This window comes from Aedes aegypti, chromosome 3 (assembly GCF_002204515.2).
Source record: "Aedes aegypti strain LVP_AGWG chromosome 3, AaegL5.0 Primary Assembly, whole genome shotgun sequence".
Lineage (NCBI taxonomy): Eukaryota > Metazoa > Arthropoda > Insecta > Diptera > Culicidae > Aedes > Aedes aegypti.
Genome location: NC_035109.1, coordinates 246,182,126 through 246,196,851, shown reverse-complemented (window position 1 = coordinate 246,196,851; position 14,726 = coordinate 246,182,126). Strand labels below are relative to the sequence as shown.

At 40.6% G+C, this 14,726-nt stretch overlaps 2 protein-coding genes across 3 annotated transcripts; one reads left to right on the top strand and one right to left on the bottom strand.

Annotated features, from left to right (window-relative positions):
• Nucleotides 1-8,097, bottom strand: LOC5566633 (BSD domain-containing protein 1-A). 2 transcript variants are annotated; one of them, XM_021854438.1, is made up of 5 exons: nucleotides 8,082-8,097; nucleotides 7,359-7,528; nucleotides 6,077-6,667; nucleotides 1,252-1,403; nucleotides 1-1,194 (listed from the first exon to the last, which is right to left on the bottom strand). In XM_021854438.1, the coding sequence occupies exons 2-5, from the start codon at nucleotides 7,370-7,372 to the stop codon at nucleotides 710-712; spliced, it is 1,242 nt and encodes a 413-aa protein (XP_021710130.1). In that variant the 5' UTR covers nucleotides 7,373-7,528; nucleotides 8,082-8,097; the 3' UTR covers nucleotides 1-709. The 2 variants fall into 2 exon arrangements, with proteins under 2 accessions (XP_021710130.1, XP_001650970.2); XM_001650920.2 differs by having other exon boundaries at nucleotides 7,630-8,090.
• Nucleotides 8,098-12,817: 4,720 nt separating this feature from the next.
• LOC5579298 (m7GpppN-mRNA hydrolase) lies at nucleotides 12,818-14,523 on the top strand. The gene is made up of 2 exons (XM_001647556.2): nucleotides 12,818-13,212; nucleotides 13,425-14,523. The coding sequence occupies exons 1-2, from the start codon at nucleotides 12,928-12,930 to the stop codon at nucleotides 14,436-14,438; spliced, it is 1,299 nt and encodes a 432-aa protein (XP_001647606.2). The 5' UTR covers nucleotides 12,818-12,927; the 3' UTR covers nucleotides 14,439-14,523.
• Nucleotides 14,524-14,726: the final 203 nt, after the last annotated feature.

Here is a 14,726-nt window from a genome sequence, read left to right as displayed (position 1 = left end):
TTAAATTTGATTAGTAGTAAAATATTTCCTCATAATCGTTTATGTTGTTCTTACTTAGTACAATAATGACAGCGGTTTATTTCTGTTGCCGCCATGTGTCGCATCGTTAAAGGGCATATGCCACGAATTTCTTCATCTTGCTTTTCCTATGCGAAAACATAACGTATCGCTGCTGCACGATCTATGCTAAAATCAAACTACTTTTATATCTCAGACAAAAACATTCCTAGGGGCCTCATTCCTGTGCCTTCTATCGCAGTAGAACCTACATCATGGCGTACCATTGTTGTAGTAAATTTACAACTCTTCCTGTGTTTCGTGATATTTTTTTCTGTTTTTTTTTTACTATAGAATGGGATAAAGTATATTAGATATATGAATATTTATATTGAATGTATAAAATTAAAAGGCGAATAGTACTATTACACATGTTTCTACTAATAATAATTAACAGTTCAAATTGGATTCAAGACATGCAGCTTTGTTTTAAAATTTACAAAAAAAAAATCCTGTGGATACCTTTTATCAAACTTTCGGACTCGCATCACATTCAAATGCCACTGAATGGTCTTGCTTCAATGTACATCACAATTTAACGGCCAGTACATTAGAAAATATAGAATGCATTTTGAGAAGAGGTAGTCTCTGCTACCATGCCGAGGAAAAATATCTTAGACAACTAGAAAGTAATAGTAGAGAGTAAAATATTTCATTCTAAGTCAAACTCTTTCTCCCAGCTCTCATCCGAATTCGAGGACGAAACGTCGTCCTTGGTGAAATGGTTCTTTTCGATCTTCAGATCATTCTGTGGCTTTTGCTGTTTTGCAGTTGAAGATTTTTGCTTGCCAGTAGCGTTTGTCTTACCGGTCGGTTTAACCGATCCACTTTTCGACTGTTGCACTTTTTGGTTCGCGTTTCTACTGTTAGCACTTTGTGATTTTTTCGTTGCAGGTGTGCTTTTATCGTTGCCACTTGATGTCGGCGGCTTCTTTTGTGGCGTTTTTTCGATGTCCGATTGAATGAGGAGCGCTTCGTCGACAGGATCCATGCGACCACTGCCAACGGCCTTCTCGCGTTCCTTGATTTCCTGTTCGTACTCCTCCAGAAGGCGAGCCTGTTCCTCTTCCGACAGTTCCAAATTAGATGCATCGAATTCCGGCACCTCGGCCCATGTGATGTCGTCTGGAATTAGTTCTGCAAAACGAAAATTAAGATAACACATAAAATGATACACGGAGGATTCAATCGTACCTTCTTCAATTGTCCTTTTAGGCTGATCTGTCTGGACAATTACTTTGTTTGGAGCTACAGTTTCGTTTGAAACAATTGCTGCTTTTGCTTTCTTTTCTGCTAGCTCAGCGTTCGCAATAGCGTCTTCCAGTAACGCCTTCTTGAATAAATATCTACAATAAATGAATAATAAAAAGAAACAATTTCAATAACCGTTTATTTTAACTACAGTCATCTCTCCCTTACTCGATATTGAAGGGACCATCGAGTTAGGGAGGTATCGAGTTACAGAACACAAAACCAGTGCAACTGCGATCCAAGGGACCATCGAGTTAGCCATGAAAACCAACTTTTACTATGGTTCTCTAACTCGATATCGAGATACGGAATATCGAGTAAGGGAGAGTTGACTGTACTATCTGGTCATTTTAATCATAGCTAACGGCGTTGGTAGTCAAATTCTTATCGCTTCTACTATATATGCAGGATGCCATAGGTTTAACCCCAGCATAGGCTTACCAGATACCGTGTAAAATTCGTACACATAGTTAAATTTTCAATTTCTCAATATAAAAATGAATAAATATGCGGTTTTAAAGTTGCACATCTAATTAAAATAATATATAAGTTATTGTAAATGCTAACACCCTGGCCATGATCACAGGGTTTGACGATGCCAAAGTAGAAAGTGCACCCTAATGATATCCGTCTGTGAATCATATCACCTTCCCAATACTTTGGCACAGATCTAACGGTTCATGATTTATCATGAAACGGCTGCATACAGGCGGAGGATCTGTTAATATGTTTCGGCATATTATCAGGTCCTCTTCGAACGGAAGGACCGCCAGGGCTCAGTAGTTGCTTATAAACCAGTGCTGGTTGTTGATGTTTCAGTTCATTTACACGAGCTGTAGCATCCTTTGTACTAATCAGTAATGGTGGTTAAGTTTCGAAGGTAACGTGTGATCAATCGTTTTATAATGCAACATAAGAATGGGTGTTTGGTGGAACTGTGCTGGTCGTTATTTGAGCAAGGAAAATTGCTGAAGTAGTTGCAGCAACATGCTCTTTCGTGTTATTAAATAAAAACAAGATTTCATTATACATTTTAGGACCCTATTCTTAAGATGAACGAGTTCAAGTCTTCGCTGCAGAAGCTGGGAGATTCCAACTATCCAGTCTGGAAATTTCGCATGGAGTTGGTTTTGATCTAGGAACGATTGAAGACCATCGTTACGGAACCGAAGCCTGACGAAGCGAATGCCACCTGCACTGCTAACGTCGCGAAAGGCACGGGCGCTCATCGGATTGTCAATCGAAAATGGTCAACTATCTCACGTCATTCGAGCTGCAACGGCGAAGGACATGTGGGACAGTTTGAAGAAGTACCACGAGCGGTCATCTCTCTCAAGCAAGGTCTATGTGTTACGGAAGCTTTGCTCGCAGCGGTTACTGGGAGGCGGAAGTATGTTGGGCAACCTGAGTAACCTAACGGCGCTAACGAACAGACTGCCTGCGATGGGACAAGAACTCAAGCAGCATCTGGTCGTGGCGATGCTGTTTTCAAGTCTACCGGAGTTATACGGGAGCTTGGTCACGGCACTGGAAAGCTGTTCGACTTTACACTCGAATTCGTTAATGGCAAGTTACTGGACAAGTGGAGACGTCGTGCAAGGTTTTTATAATGACAGGTTCACCGATCTAAGCAATCAGTAGGTGTGCGGTGTGGTTGGCTGCGGGGAAGGTGGTTTGTTTACACTGTCTTTCACTCTACCGTTTGTATGGGATTGTTAGGGAATGTTAACTCCAACAAACATAAATACAGTGAAGTGAAAATTTTCGCGAATCAAATTTTCGTAGTTAATGTAATATTCCGGTGTTTAGAATCGCAGAAAAGTTGATTACAATCTTGAAAAGTTGTTCAAGAGTTGCATATAATGCGTAAAAGTTCCGAATAGTTCTTCGGGTGAGAACCAAACACCACCCGACGGTCCTCCGATGAAAAAAAGGATGTGCCACGGCGTTGCCGTCGGACGGCGATGGTTGTATTCGACGAGTTAAAGTTATTCATATTCATTCTACTACCAGTATACGGTGTCTTTTTCATGTAACTTTATAACAAAAAAAAATCGGCATGTCTCAAATTTGGACCAATGAAAGAAAAGACCTTCCTCTTTCATTTGCTGCTAAAATGAAAATAATCCATCGGGGGGTCTAGTGCAATTTTTTTTTTAAGTTTTGTTGTTTGTAATATAATTTTAAATGCAACGTAAATTTAAAACAAATTGATGAGGTGAACTGTTTAAACGGATTCAGATGAAAATGTTGCAAAAATCTAGTATCAATATCATGTAGATTATATTCTAGACAGCCTAAAAATTTAAAGGCCGAGGCCCAAATTTAACACTTCAGTCGTCGCGCTGTTGTATTTTGTACAACACTGGTGAAAAAAGCTCGCTTTTCGCTCACTACAGCAGCGTGGTGGTTCTGACGGTAGCGAACCGCGCGATGACTGGAAGGTTAAATTTTCGAGTTGAATCTCTTTTGCTCTTATCGATTGTTGAAATTTGCATTGCTTTTAAAACTAAGTATGTCAACGAACCTCTTTCCAATTATTATTTATAACCAGGCTTCCGAATTCTCACTCATCCTCACGATAATGGATTTATCCCTCACAACCATTTTCAGCGATCAGCTGCCTTGCGATTTTATCCGTCCACAAAACAAAGCGAAAATAGATAATTGCACATTTCCGCAGCTGTGAGAAGTTTGTTTTCTTTTTCTCCGATCCATGGAGAATTTTTCCTGTATCCATCGCCACGAGCAGCAGTTGCTTTTATGCACCAAATTAACCACTTCTTTCGTCAAGTTGGTGTGGTAGCATGGTTAGCGTTCACGCATCGCGGTTGTTTTTAGCAATGTTCTAGGTTCGAATCCCGTCGCCGGCACTAGTTTTTGTTTATCCACATAGTGATAATTCTCGGGAGCAGTTGGTGAGCGAAAATATGATGGAGTGAAAATCAAATTATCCACAGAGTGGAGTGATTTTCGGTTATCCTCCATCGTAGCTCCAGGGAAAATTAGTGTGAGCGATAAAAGATGTTCACGCGAGGAAGCGAAAAAAGCATTCTCCTTACGTGCGAAAAATCGTAGATTTCGCATCATTGATACGAAAATTCAGAACCCTGGGAACAAGCGATCAAATGGACAATAAGTCGAAAGACAAAAGGAAGACAAATGGTCGAAAATGCAATAGGTCAAAAGGACCAAAGGTTGGAAGTAATTTGCATTATGAAAAATTAAATAATTTTTGAAAGAAGATTTTTGACCTTTTATCCCCTTTGTATTCCTCTTCGATCTTTTGCCCTTTCGACGTTATGTCATAGATTCTAGAAAATTGACAAGTTCACATTTGTGCCAATGACAGACGCAATATAATTCAATTGCAATAGCAATGCAAGGTTGACACTATTGACCATGTGTTTGTTGTGAGAATTGACAGAACATTGCTTTTGTTTGCGATGGTGAAACAAACAGAATTGCTGACAAATATTCTCAGATTAGTAGCCAGTCTAGGGCTGAAAATCTCGTAAATAAAGATAAGAATATTAATAATAATGTTGACGAATATAGAGTTTCAATGCTAGTAATGGACCTCTTAGTAGCTGAAATCCATTCTCGACGCTTTTCCGCAGTGATATCTCAGACGGATATACGTTTTGTGGAGTCTAACAACAAGTACAACGTTTTTACTTCATAGTACGCATATGAAACATACAAAATCATTCGATTTTTCCAGCGAAATATACATTTGAAAAACTGTTGTCCGAATTCCAATTATGGACCCTCCCGGGGTACATAATAGGAATGTTTACAAATTTGACATTTCCTATTATGGACCCTCCATTTGATTCCCATGTAATCCGGCTCGCTGCCGACGTGCCTATTATGGACCCACCTGGAAATGTGTATTATGGACCATCTTGTGTGGTTTCATTTACAAAACTGTTCCAATATCCGTATTTATGCGTCTCAAACCAAATATTATGTCTGAAACTGCTGACTGACAATGCACTCGAAGTATTCCCGGTGGATTTACATATGAATAAGGTTGCTTTGAGTGTTAATTTTAAGTTTTTCTGTAGGGGGTCCATAATACTCAAGGGGTCCATAACCGGCATCGACTCCCTACACTTCCTTTTTAAATTGATAGTAGAAAAAGTGCAAATGAATTCATAAAAATATCGAAAGGTTCCATTCATAACAAATCTACCTCTGAAAGATTGATCGTCATATTTTGCTTAGAGATCTCAATAAGTGCTGTAATGTTCAGTTTTAGCATAGTTTTATTAGAGTTGTACGGAATTGTACACTAATTTATAAAACAAATATATTCAATCAGCTTGAAAATGTTTCTCAGTAATTTTACGATTTTACTAGCTTAATAACGAAATCATACGAAGCTTTAAAACAAAAATATCAGGTAAATCATAAATGTCTCCGATTACACCAAAAAATGAGCCGGGGGTGCCCGTTGAGTTTTTAAATTTTTCTGTTTAAGAGCTAGTGATTACATGAAGCGTAAAATGAATACTTATAGCACTGATTGATGACCCTAGTTTACAAGTTTGTGACAGTCTAGGTAATAGTGGTTTCTGCGCTCGTGTACATACACGTTACAGGGTACCAACACTACTTAAAGATTGCTGGTTGAAAATATAAACAAAGATCAGCTGTTTCCAGCAAAATCAAATGGCAGTATTTTCAACCAGCAAATGTGCGCATGTGTTCGTGACACCGCTCGGCGAGAGCTCAATTGTCGAATTTCGAATGCTACTCTTACCTTTTCCAAAAATCCATATGAGCTACCTTGCTAGGCACCAGTGCTGTATACTGTTCGTTCAAAATGGTACTGCTGGTCAAATGCCGCGCCAATCGAGGCTCCGTAAACTGCTCCTGTTCAACCACCTCCATCCATCGTTTGTATTTCTCGCTCAGTTCATCCGATGGTTCCTCCAGATAGGTTCCCTCCATGGATTGCAGTTCGGCCAGGTGTTTGTAGAACCCATTCAATCCGTCCGTCCCTTCGTGTGTAATTAGGACATCTTCGCCCTCTTCCTCCTCGTCCAGTGTTGGAACCAACGCTTCCGTAACCTGCCCTAAAAACGTACTAAAGCTCTTTTTCATCGCACCGACTGTGGAGTCGGGTTCGTTCAAGCTAAGGCTCCTCCCGAGGGCCTCTGTGGCGCTTGTGGCCTCGGTCTTCACAGCCGTTGTCAACTCGGTCAGGTCATTTTTGACCGCTTCCAGCACCGAGGCCGATCTGGATTTGGCCGTGTCCAACCAGGAACCCCACCAGCTGCCGCCGCCTGATCCCGAGGTGCTTCCGGTTGGACTGGTGGCCCCCTGATCCGGACTTTTGTCACCAGTCGAACTGTGGAGTACACAAACAAATCAAACGCGCAAAAAGAGGCAATTCGTTATCATTTTTATCAGGAGCAACATAAAGGCAACAGTACAAACACAGAAAACAGAGAACACAAAGTACAGTCGCCTTACAGATATGGATCATAGTTGAATTAAACGGAGAATGTTTCATCAAATAGAGTTGTAATTACACTGAGCACATTCTACCTACGAGGGGCATAAATCTGTACAGAATCACAATCAACTATAATATTGTTAAGTATACTTTTTCTGTCCCGAGGAAGATTCATAGAGCATTGAAAACCATACCACAGTTATGAATGAAAAACAAGACGATTCCGAAAGAAATGCCAAACCGTATGCTTTGTTTAGTGAAACAAATTCTTTACCTCACAGATAAATTGCAACATTGGTGTACCTAGCCATGAATCAATTTAATCAATGATAAGGATCCTGCTCTCTCACTGATGCACATCTATGGGATGGACAACGTTTAAAATTTCCAACGAAATCGACACTTTTTCGTAAATAACCACGGATTTTGTGGTGTATTTTCGAAAACAATCCTATTCTGCACTGCCAGGGAGGTAATTTTGTTTTGTACGGCGTCGCCATGATTTTTAATCATAATTTATATTGAAAAATTACCCTCAATAGATCCATAACTGTGGGGTGACCGTAGGAAGAAAATTTCTCACCTTTTGTCTGCCATATCGACACACTTTTCACAGGCAGCTGCAAATGAAAGTTATCTATCCAGGGCTTAGACGTAGGAAATCACACCCTTCCCTGCGATTGGGGGCAGATTTTTAGCTCTTCCAGATAGTTCTGCTTCTAGTTCGTAGGAATCTTCATCAGAAACACATTTCTGCAAGATTACAGTGCTCTAAATACAGAATTTATTCTTCACTATTTTCATCACAAGCTTAGATCATATTATTCACGTCCAGTAAGTAAACACGCACACACCATCAATACTGTATGGCTCTTGTGAAACAGCAAGAACTGGATTGTATTATTTTGCTATATGCTCCGCTCCACCAGCTAGCTGAGTAATCCACCACTTAGAGGAGGAAAAGACAAACTTTGGCCCCACTCCAGACGTTCCACCACAGAAATCCACCAGGAAAACGACTCAAAATAGAGAGTTTGTCAACAAATGCCCGCACTGACACTTAGGTTTGACAGTTCCTTCTTTGTCGACGACGTATGTCGACCGTGTTCCAAACGAGCCTTGAGTTTTTGTTGTGCGCAAATGAAAACTCGAACTATTTTTTCCACAAAACACCACTTCTACAGAAAAATCATTTTCACAATATTCGTGAAATTTGGCATTGAGAGCACTGAACAGTACTTAATCTATCGAAATATCTCGTTTATTTTAAACGAAAATGCACACCAATGCGATGAAAACAACTCACTTTTGTAAAATGACTAATGTCGACTTGATGAAGTACTAGACGCAAATCAAAACACTGTGCTAAATGGCATGATTAAAGCAGGTCCGTCCCTAGGACAGGACGTGATAACCTTGACGATACAGAAGCCAGTGTAACCAGAATCCTTTTAAGGGCCCATTCACAAATTTCATAACGCTGGAGTCTAATAAAGCATAATAATAATAATAATAATAATAACGCTGGAGGGGGTGGGTGGGTGTTCCGACGATGTTACGGCCCATACAAAAACTGATTGATGTTCATACAAAAAGCGTTACAAGGGGGTGGGTGGGTGTCCAAAATGGCCAATTTAAGCGTTATGAAATAAATGAATGAGCCCTTAAAGCAAACCTTGTGAACAAATTCAAACATCAAGGTTCATAATTTTGTTGTTTCTTATACGTTTCATTCATTCAGTGCAATAGAGGATGCTAGCTTATTAAAAAATCAGGTTTATATTAAAAAACGGCGATATTATTTGAGAAAATTGAAACAATTTCCATTACATTGCTGTGAAGTAAGTATTTTTAATTCATTTTAGCATTGTAGAAGCACATGCGGTAAACCTAAAATCGAATATAAATTAATTTGAAGCAAAATGATTTCATAAAATATTTGAAACTTTTTATTTAAACTCTAATTTATGAACTAACAACAAGGCCAGGCTAGCAACAAAGTGCCCTGTTGCAATCCAACTCAACGATGTGAAAGTAGGCCTTTGCCAAAACGACCAATGAGAAGTGGTCTTTTTTGACAAGCAATTGGTTTCGTTTTTGCACTCTGACCTGACTTGTCTTGTCTTAGGTCCGTCCCACTCCGGCTCAGATTGGGTACCACTTCTAGTACTGCATTTCTCGCATAATGGTTGGTACACGTAAACAATTTTTGTAGTATAATCTACTGAATCCATCTCTGTTTTTTTTTTTTAATTAATTGCATAAAAGCTTAAAACTAATGTGATTTCGCGTTGGACATGCAGCGCCCTGCGCTTTTTCCGTACGGCTGGATTTTACGTCGGCATTCGGCATCCGTCACCGCCGAATCGTGAATTTTGATAGTCCGTTCGTCGAGAATTCTGGAAGTCCGTTCATCGTTCAGACCCGTGTGCAGTGCAAAGGCCCGCCTTTTAATAGGTAGTTAAACGGAGACGTGAGTGAAGTCGCTAAAGTGCTCTGTAGCGAATTTCCTCCTTTGGACGCCAATTACCGAAGGTAAAAGTCCCATCACGTTACATTTTGTGGACCATTTCACCGAGAGTTCGGTTCGTCGAAGCGTGACGTCAATTACACGCCGCGAACCTCGATCCTAACCCAAAGATAGGATTGCATTACTCCCCGCTCGGATTAGCGGACAGGTACGCGAAGCCGGGTCGCTGGGTACGTGTATTCCTATTGGCAGGAGCGGATCGTCCCGGGTATTATTTGGCGAAATCGCCGTACCACTCTCGTTTTCTGAAATCGGAAGCTTCCATTCCAGCCGCCACTCCCTCCGCAACGATACTTCGGCCATTTTGCACGCGGGTCAATTCATCGCTGCCCGCCAATTTGCCGCACGGACAAGTCGGTGGTCGCCATCTCGTCACCGCCATTGCAGAGGTCGATCGTCGCCATCCCATCGAGTCTGCGGAGTCGACATTTCGGTTTCCGTCAACGAGCCTTCATCGAGTCAACGCCAAAATCCTGCGCAGGTACGCCAAGAGCTTATTTTACATGGCCATGTTTGCTCTTTTCCATTCCGTACGGTCCTTTGTCCAACCCGAATGAATGGTGAATTCGATTCCTAAAATAAACCATTTTTGAAGAAAGATTAGTTACTTTTTCCGTTACGTTTAACCACAGACAAACAGACGTAACACTGACGAAATGTCCATCGACCACTCATTTAATGATCATTTCAAATTCGCTATGTTACAAATCTCACAACCAGAGGCGCGCGCATCGTTTTTCTTCGCGTTTGACGTTTCACACTACCGCCATCTGCCGGTCTTGTTGCACGAAACACCTTTTCGTGCAACATGCTCACTAGATGCTGATGGTGTAAACTGGGCGATGGATTTTGAAGATATTTGTTCTAAGTGTTACGTCTGTTTGTCTGTGGTTTAACTATGCTTAAATAAAATGACTCGCTAACTTACATTACGTTTCGTTCCGTTTATTAGCTCTTTTGAGTAAGCATCCTCTTCTGAATTCCCTAAAACTTTAAGGCTGTGGAGGAGTAAAAGTTATTCTTGCGTTTGATTTTCTAGTGTTGTTTACCAAGAACCGTTCAAAACTCTCCCAGAGAGAAAAAGTCTCTAAACGTCGGGCAAATCTGAACACGACTGGTGGTCTCTCATTGAGAGTGGCGCTTAAGCCACCGAGTTTGCTAATAATCTCTAGTAAAGTTTTACGAACGGTTACAAATGGTACTGTTACAATGCGCTATATTGTTTTTGTATTGTATTTTTTTATCCAGGATGCTAAAGGACTCTTATTGTTCGACATAATAGCAACTGTTTGTGATACATTAACAGAATGCTTTGTTTAATTCTCGCATACTCTGAGATAACGCCCTAAAAGCCATTGGTAGCCACGTGAGTAGCTCGTTGTTTCTGAGCAAATGAAAGAATAAGCATCGAAATCAACATTACGGACAGGTAGATAATGATCCTTTCTTCCACATAGTGTTGTAAAATAACATGAAAATCCATTCAAATGCTCAGAAACAACGAGCTACACACATGGTTACCAATGGCTTTTAGGGCGAGTTCAGAAGTTATGCGAGAATTGTTCTGATCATTAGGCAAACTGTGTTTTCCTATAGTGGTTATCACGCCTGATGGTATGGGTGCCCTAGTGTAGATGTAGTTGTGAACCTTACAATATGCACTCTGTCTCGAAAAACACCCAGAATCCGGGTGTGAATTTTTCAAATTGGGTAATATTTCCATATGCATTTTGATGAGTCTGGAAATCGTCTGTAAGTTTCTTTGAGGAAAACAAAAACAAACTGTGTATGACGAGCGTATGCTAGTCTACGTGTGTTCAAATGTCACTAAGCTCTACACAACAATAGAAGGAGTGAATGAAATAGGGAGAGAAAAATAACTCAAAAGTAAGTTTAAAATTACTCAAATATGAGTTTTCCGTTTTCTCCTTGTATGCGGGTTTTCATGAGCCTTTGCATGCTATAAAACATTTGACTTTTACTGTGCGCTCTGTTTTCAAGTTGCCCGTGAGAGAGAGCGAGACAGCACTAACACACGGCGCACAGTATAAGTCATGAGAACAAAAGAATTTATGGCACGTACAGAGGCTCATAGGTTTTCTACACGCAAAAAAATGTGCGGTAAAAACTACCATTTTAGGGGATTAACTTAAGCGCTCGCACCGGCAATTTTCAGCAGACCAGAAATGCGCTTGATTTTACCATGTCTGTAGTTGGAATCAGATTGTTGTAAATTATTGTTTGTTTCACGGACAAAATCGTCGCCAGCAAACAAATCCAATGATTTTCCGTTGTACTGGTACAAATTCGCAGCGGTTCGTTGGCGTTGTCTTTGTGGCGACGGTTTCATCGGCGTCGATTACAAACCGTCGCGTCCGATAACGTGCAAAACTTACAATATTTCTGTCAAATGTACCAGTATAATGCGGTGGGGTGTACCGTAAACATACACGCAAAAAAATTGTGCGGTTAAAACTACCATTTTAGGGGGTTAAGTTAAGCGCTCACACCGGCAATTTTCAGCAGACCAGAAATGCGCTTGATTTTACCATGTCTGTTGTCGAAATCAGATTGTTGTAAATTATTTCTGTCAAATGTACCAGTAATGTGGTACATCCCACCATAAACACAGTAAATTGGTCTGAAATTCCATGGTAGTTTCAAGAATGGGCGTAGTCAGCTAAAATAGTAGTTTTTACCACAGATTTTTTTCCCGTGTAGTAATTTTCTCTGAATTTCCATGGTAGTTTGGGACCGTTCAAATATTACGTAACGCAAGAGGGGGAGGGAGGGGGTCTAACATAGTGTTACGGTCCATACAAAAATTTAAAATTTTCCATACAAAAGCTGTTACGTGGGGGTGGGAGGGGGTCTAAAATTGTCAAATTTTGCGTTACGTAATATTTGAATAAACCCTTTTAAGAATGGGCGTGGTCAGCTAAAATAGTTATTTTTACCACAGATTTTTTTTTCCCGTGTACTAAACTGCCGTGAATCGCAAGTCAGTCCCATCTGCATTTTCGTCAAAATTGAGTTGAGTTCAGTTTTTAACACATTTTCCAATGCTTTTTCAGCTGCACTGATGAGATAATATAATTGGTTCGAAAAAAATAGGAAAAAACAGCAAGTCAAATTGTCCCATAATGAAAAGTAACCGCATATCAGTCCCACTACAGATTTTCGCACCGTGTAGCACAAAAACGAACCGTGTTTTGATCAACTTTATATTTTTCCCAGAAATATATCGTAGTGATAACCAGATTGTGAAAGTTTCATACAGATTTGAACATGTTCTAATCCTCTGGAATTTTTTGAATATTCGTATGGAAAACGTGTTTGGAAACTTCACAGCCCATTTTCTCAATGCCTACTTTTAACAGATGGGACTGACTTGCGATTCACGGCAGTAAACAGCTTGAAAATTAATGTTTTTTTCTCGTTTGTTTCCCTCAGTGTTGTGCAGTGTAGTACTAGTTTCATGTGTTTCGTCCCGCAGCCGTATCGAAAAACATCAACAAAAAATATCCAGTAAACAAAAAATACTTTCGGTGATGCGCAATGAAAAATCATAATTTTGTTTCTTAAACTAATTTTGCAATAAACGCCCTCGAAGTGTGAAAATATGGCCACAAATAGTCCTGCAACTGTTGTCCCGCCATCGATTGCCAGCGTAAGCAAACCGAAAACCGCCCAAACTCAGCAGCAGCAGCCAACGATAGTCATTAGCAAGGATATTCTGGACGATTTGGGCAGCCGATTCATCATCAATGTTCCGGAAAACGAACGCCAGAATCTCATCCGGGTGTGCTTTCAAATCGAACTGGCCCATTGGTTCTACTTGGACTTTTACTGCGTGGCCCAGAAGCAGAAATGCGGAATCAAACAGTTTGCCTTCCAGCTGTTTCAGGTGAGACACATTTGCATTGGGCGTAACCAGGATTTCCCTCAAAGAAGGTGGTGATATTGAATGTTCACTTGTTTCAGAAGCCGGTCACTAAAAAGCCCCCAAGGCAGTGAGCTTGCTTTTTTGTAAAAATGAATAATAATTTTCAAATTCTTTCTGACGTTACATCCCAGTTGGGATAGAATCTACTATTGTTAACAAATCCTTTCTTACAGCACATCCCTTTCCTGCAACCGCACGTGAGTTATGTGGAGAAAATTCTTGAAGACTGGAAGCAATACAAACTGTCGGTTCCCACTTACGGTGCGATTTTGTTGTCCGAGGATCTGAAACATGTCTTGATGGTGCAGTCGTACTGGGCCAAATCTTCCTGGGGATTTCCCAAAGGTAAGATCAACGAAAATGAAGAACCCGTTCACTGCGCCATCCGAGAGGTGTACGAAGAGACCGGATACGATATCAAAAAATTGTTGGTCCCAACGGAATTCATCGAAACGGTCATCAACTTCCAGTACACTAGGCTGTACTTGATCCGGGGAGTTCCCATTTCAACGGTATTTGCTCCGCGAACCCGTAATGAAATCAAATGCTGCGAGTGGTTCCCCATTGACCTGCTGCCAGCCTCGAAAAGCGACAATTTCGTCAAAGATAATCTCTGCATGAATGGGAACTCTTTCTTCATGATTCTACCCTTCGTGAAGCAACTCAAGAAATGGGTGGACAAAGTTCAAAAATCCAAACAGAAAGGAATGGCACCGGGCAACGCTAATTCACCTGTCTTTGGCTCAACCGGAAAGCAGAACTCCAAGTTCTTTGAAAACAAGACAGCAAACACGGGGAACCAATCTGGAAACCGTCAACGGCAGCGACACAAATCGATGGGTGACATCGAGCAGCAACGTTCCAAATCGAATGGATCGCAGATTCTGGTCCCTGCGGAGCAATTCAACAAATTTCCACCCAAAAGCAATTCCAATGCAGTTGTTGGTCACTTGCCAGAAGTTGGTTCTGCCTCAGGTAAAAAGTATGGCAAAAAGCAATCCGTCCATCACCATGAGAGTGGCATTTCTGTCCAATCGTCGGGAGGCCGAACGCAGACGAAACGGAAACTGTTCGATTCGGTAGAAGAAGGCCAACAAAAAGCCGAAACTGATAAGGATCCACTGGCAATTTTCGACGTGTGCCATGCGTGGGCTAATTTTAAGTTTGACTACAGTAAATTTGTGTAGCTGTCGTTTTGTGTACCGTCATTTTGTTGCAGATTTGTATTATTTTTTATTCTTTGACGCAAATATAACGGATCTCTAAGTATAATGTGTTATCCGTTGTTATTTATGTAAAATGTCCGAAATGAAATCCCATAGAACATGGGACTGTTATGCGAATATGGGCAGAGAAGGCTTTAAAAAATATTTCAAGTCTTTTTTGACATTGTTATATTGTTTTCATAATTTAAAACGATTTCGAAAAGACTCGTATTCCGAACACTTGATTTTCAGGGTTGTTATTGTTACAAC

Bases quoted from the DNA above. Each gene is read 5' to 3' on its own strand.
- LOC5579298 (XM_001647556.2), top strand. From the start codon at position 12,928: ATGGCCACAAATAGTCCTGCAACTGTTGTCCCGCCATCGATTGCCAGC. The intron at 13,213-13,424 runs GTGAGACACATT...CCTTTCTTACAG, and splicing joins TTGCCTTCCAGCTGTTTCAG to CACATCCCTTTCCTGCAACC.
- LOC5566633 (XM_021854438.1), bottom strand. The intron at 1,404-6,076 runs GTAAGAGTAGCA...CATTTATTGTAG, and splicing joins CATATGGATTTTTGGAAAAG to ATATTTATTCAAGAAGGCGT. The intron at 1,195-1,251 runs GTACGATTGAAT...TTCGTTTTGCAG, and splicing joins TAAAAGGACAATTGAAGAAG to AACTAATTCCAGACGACATC.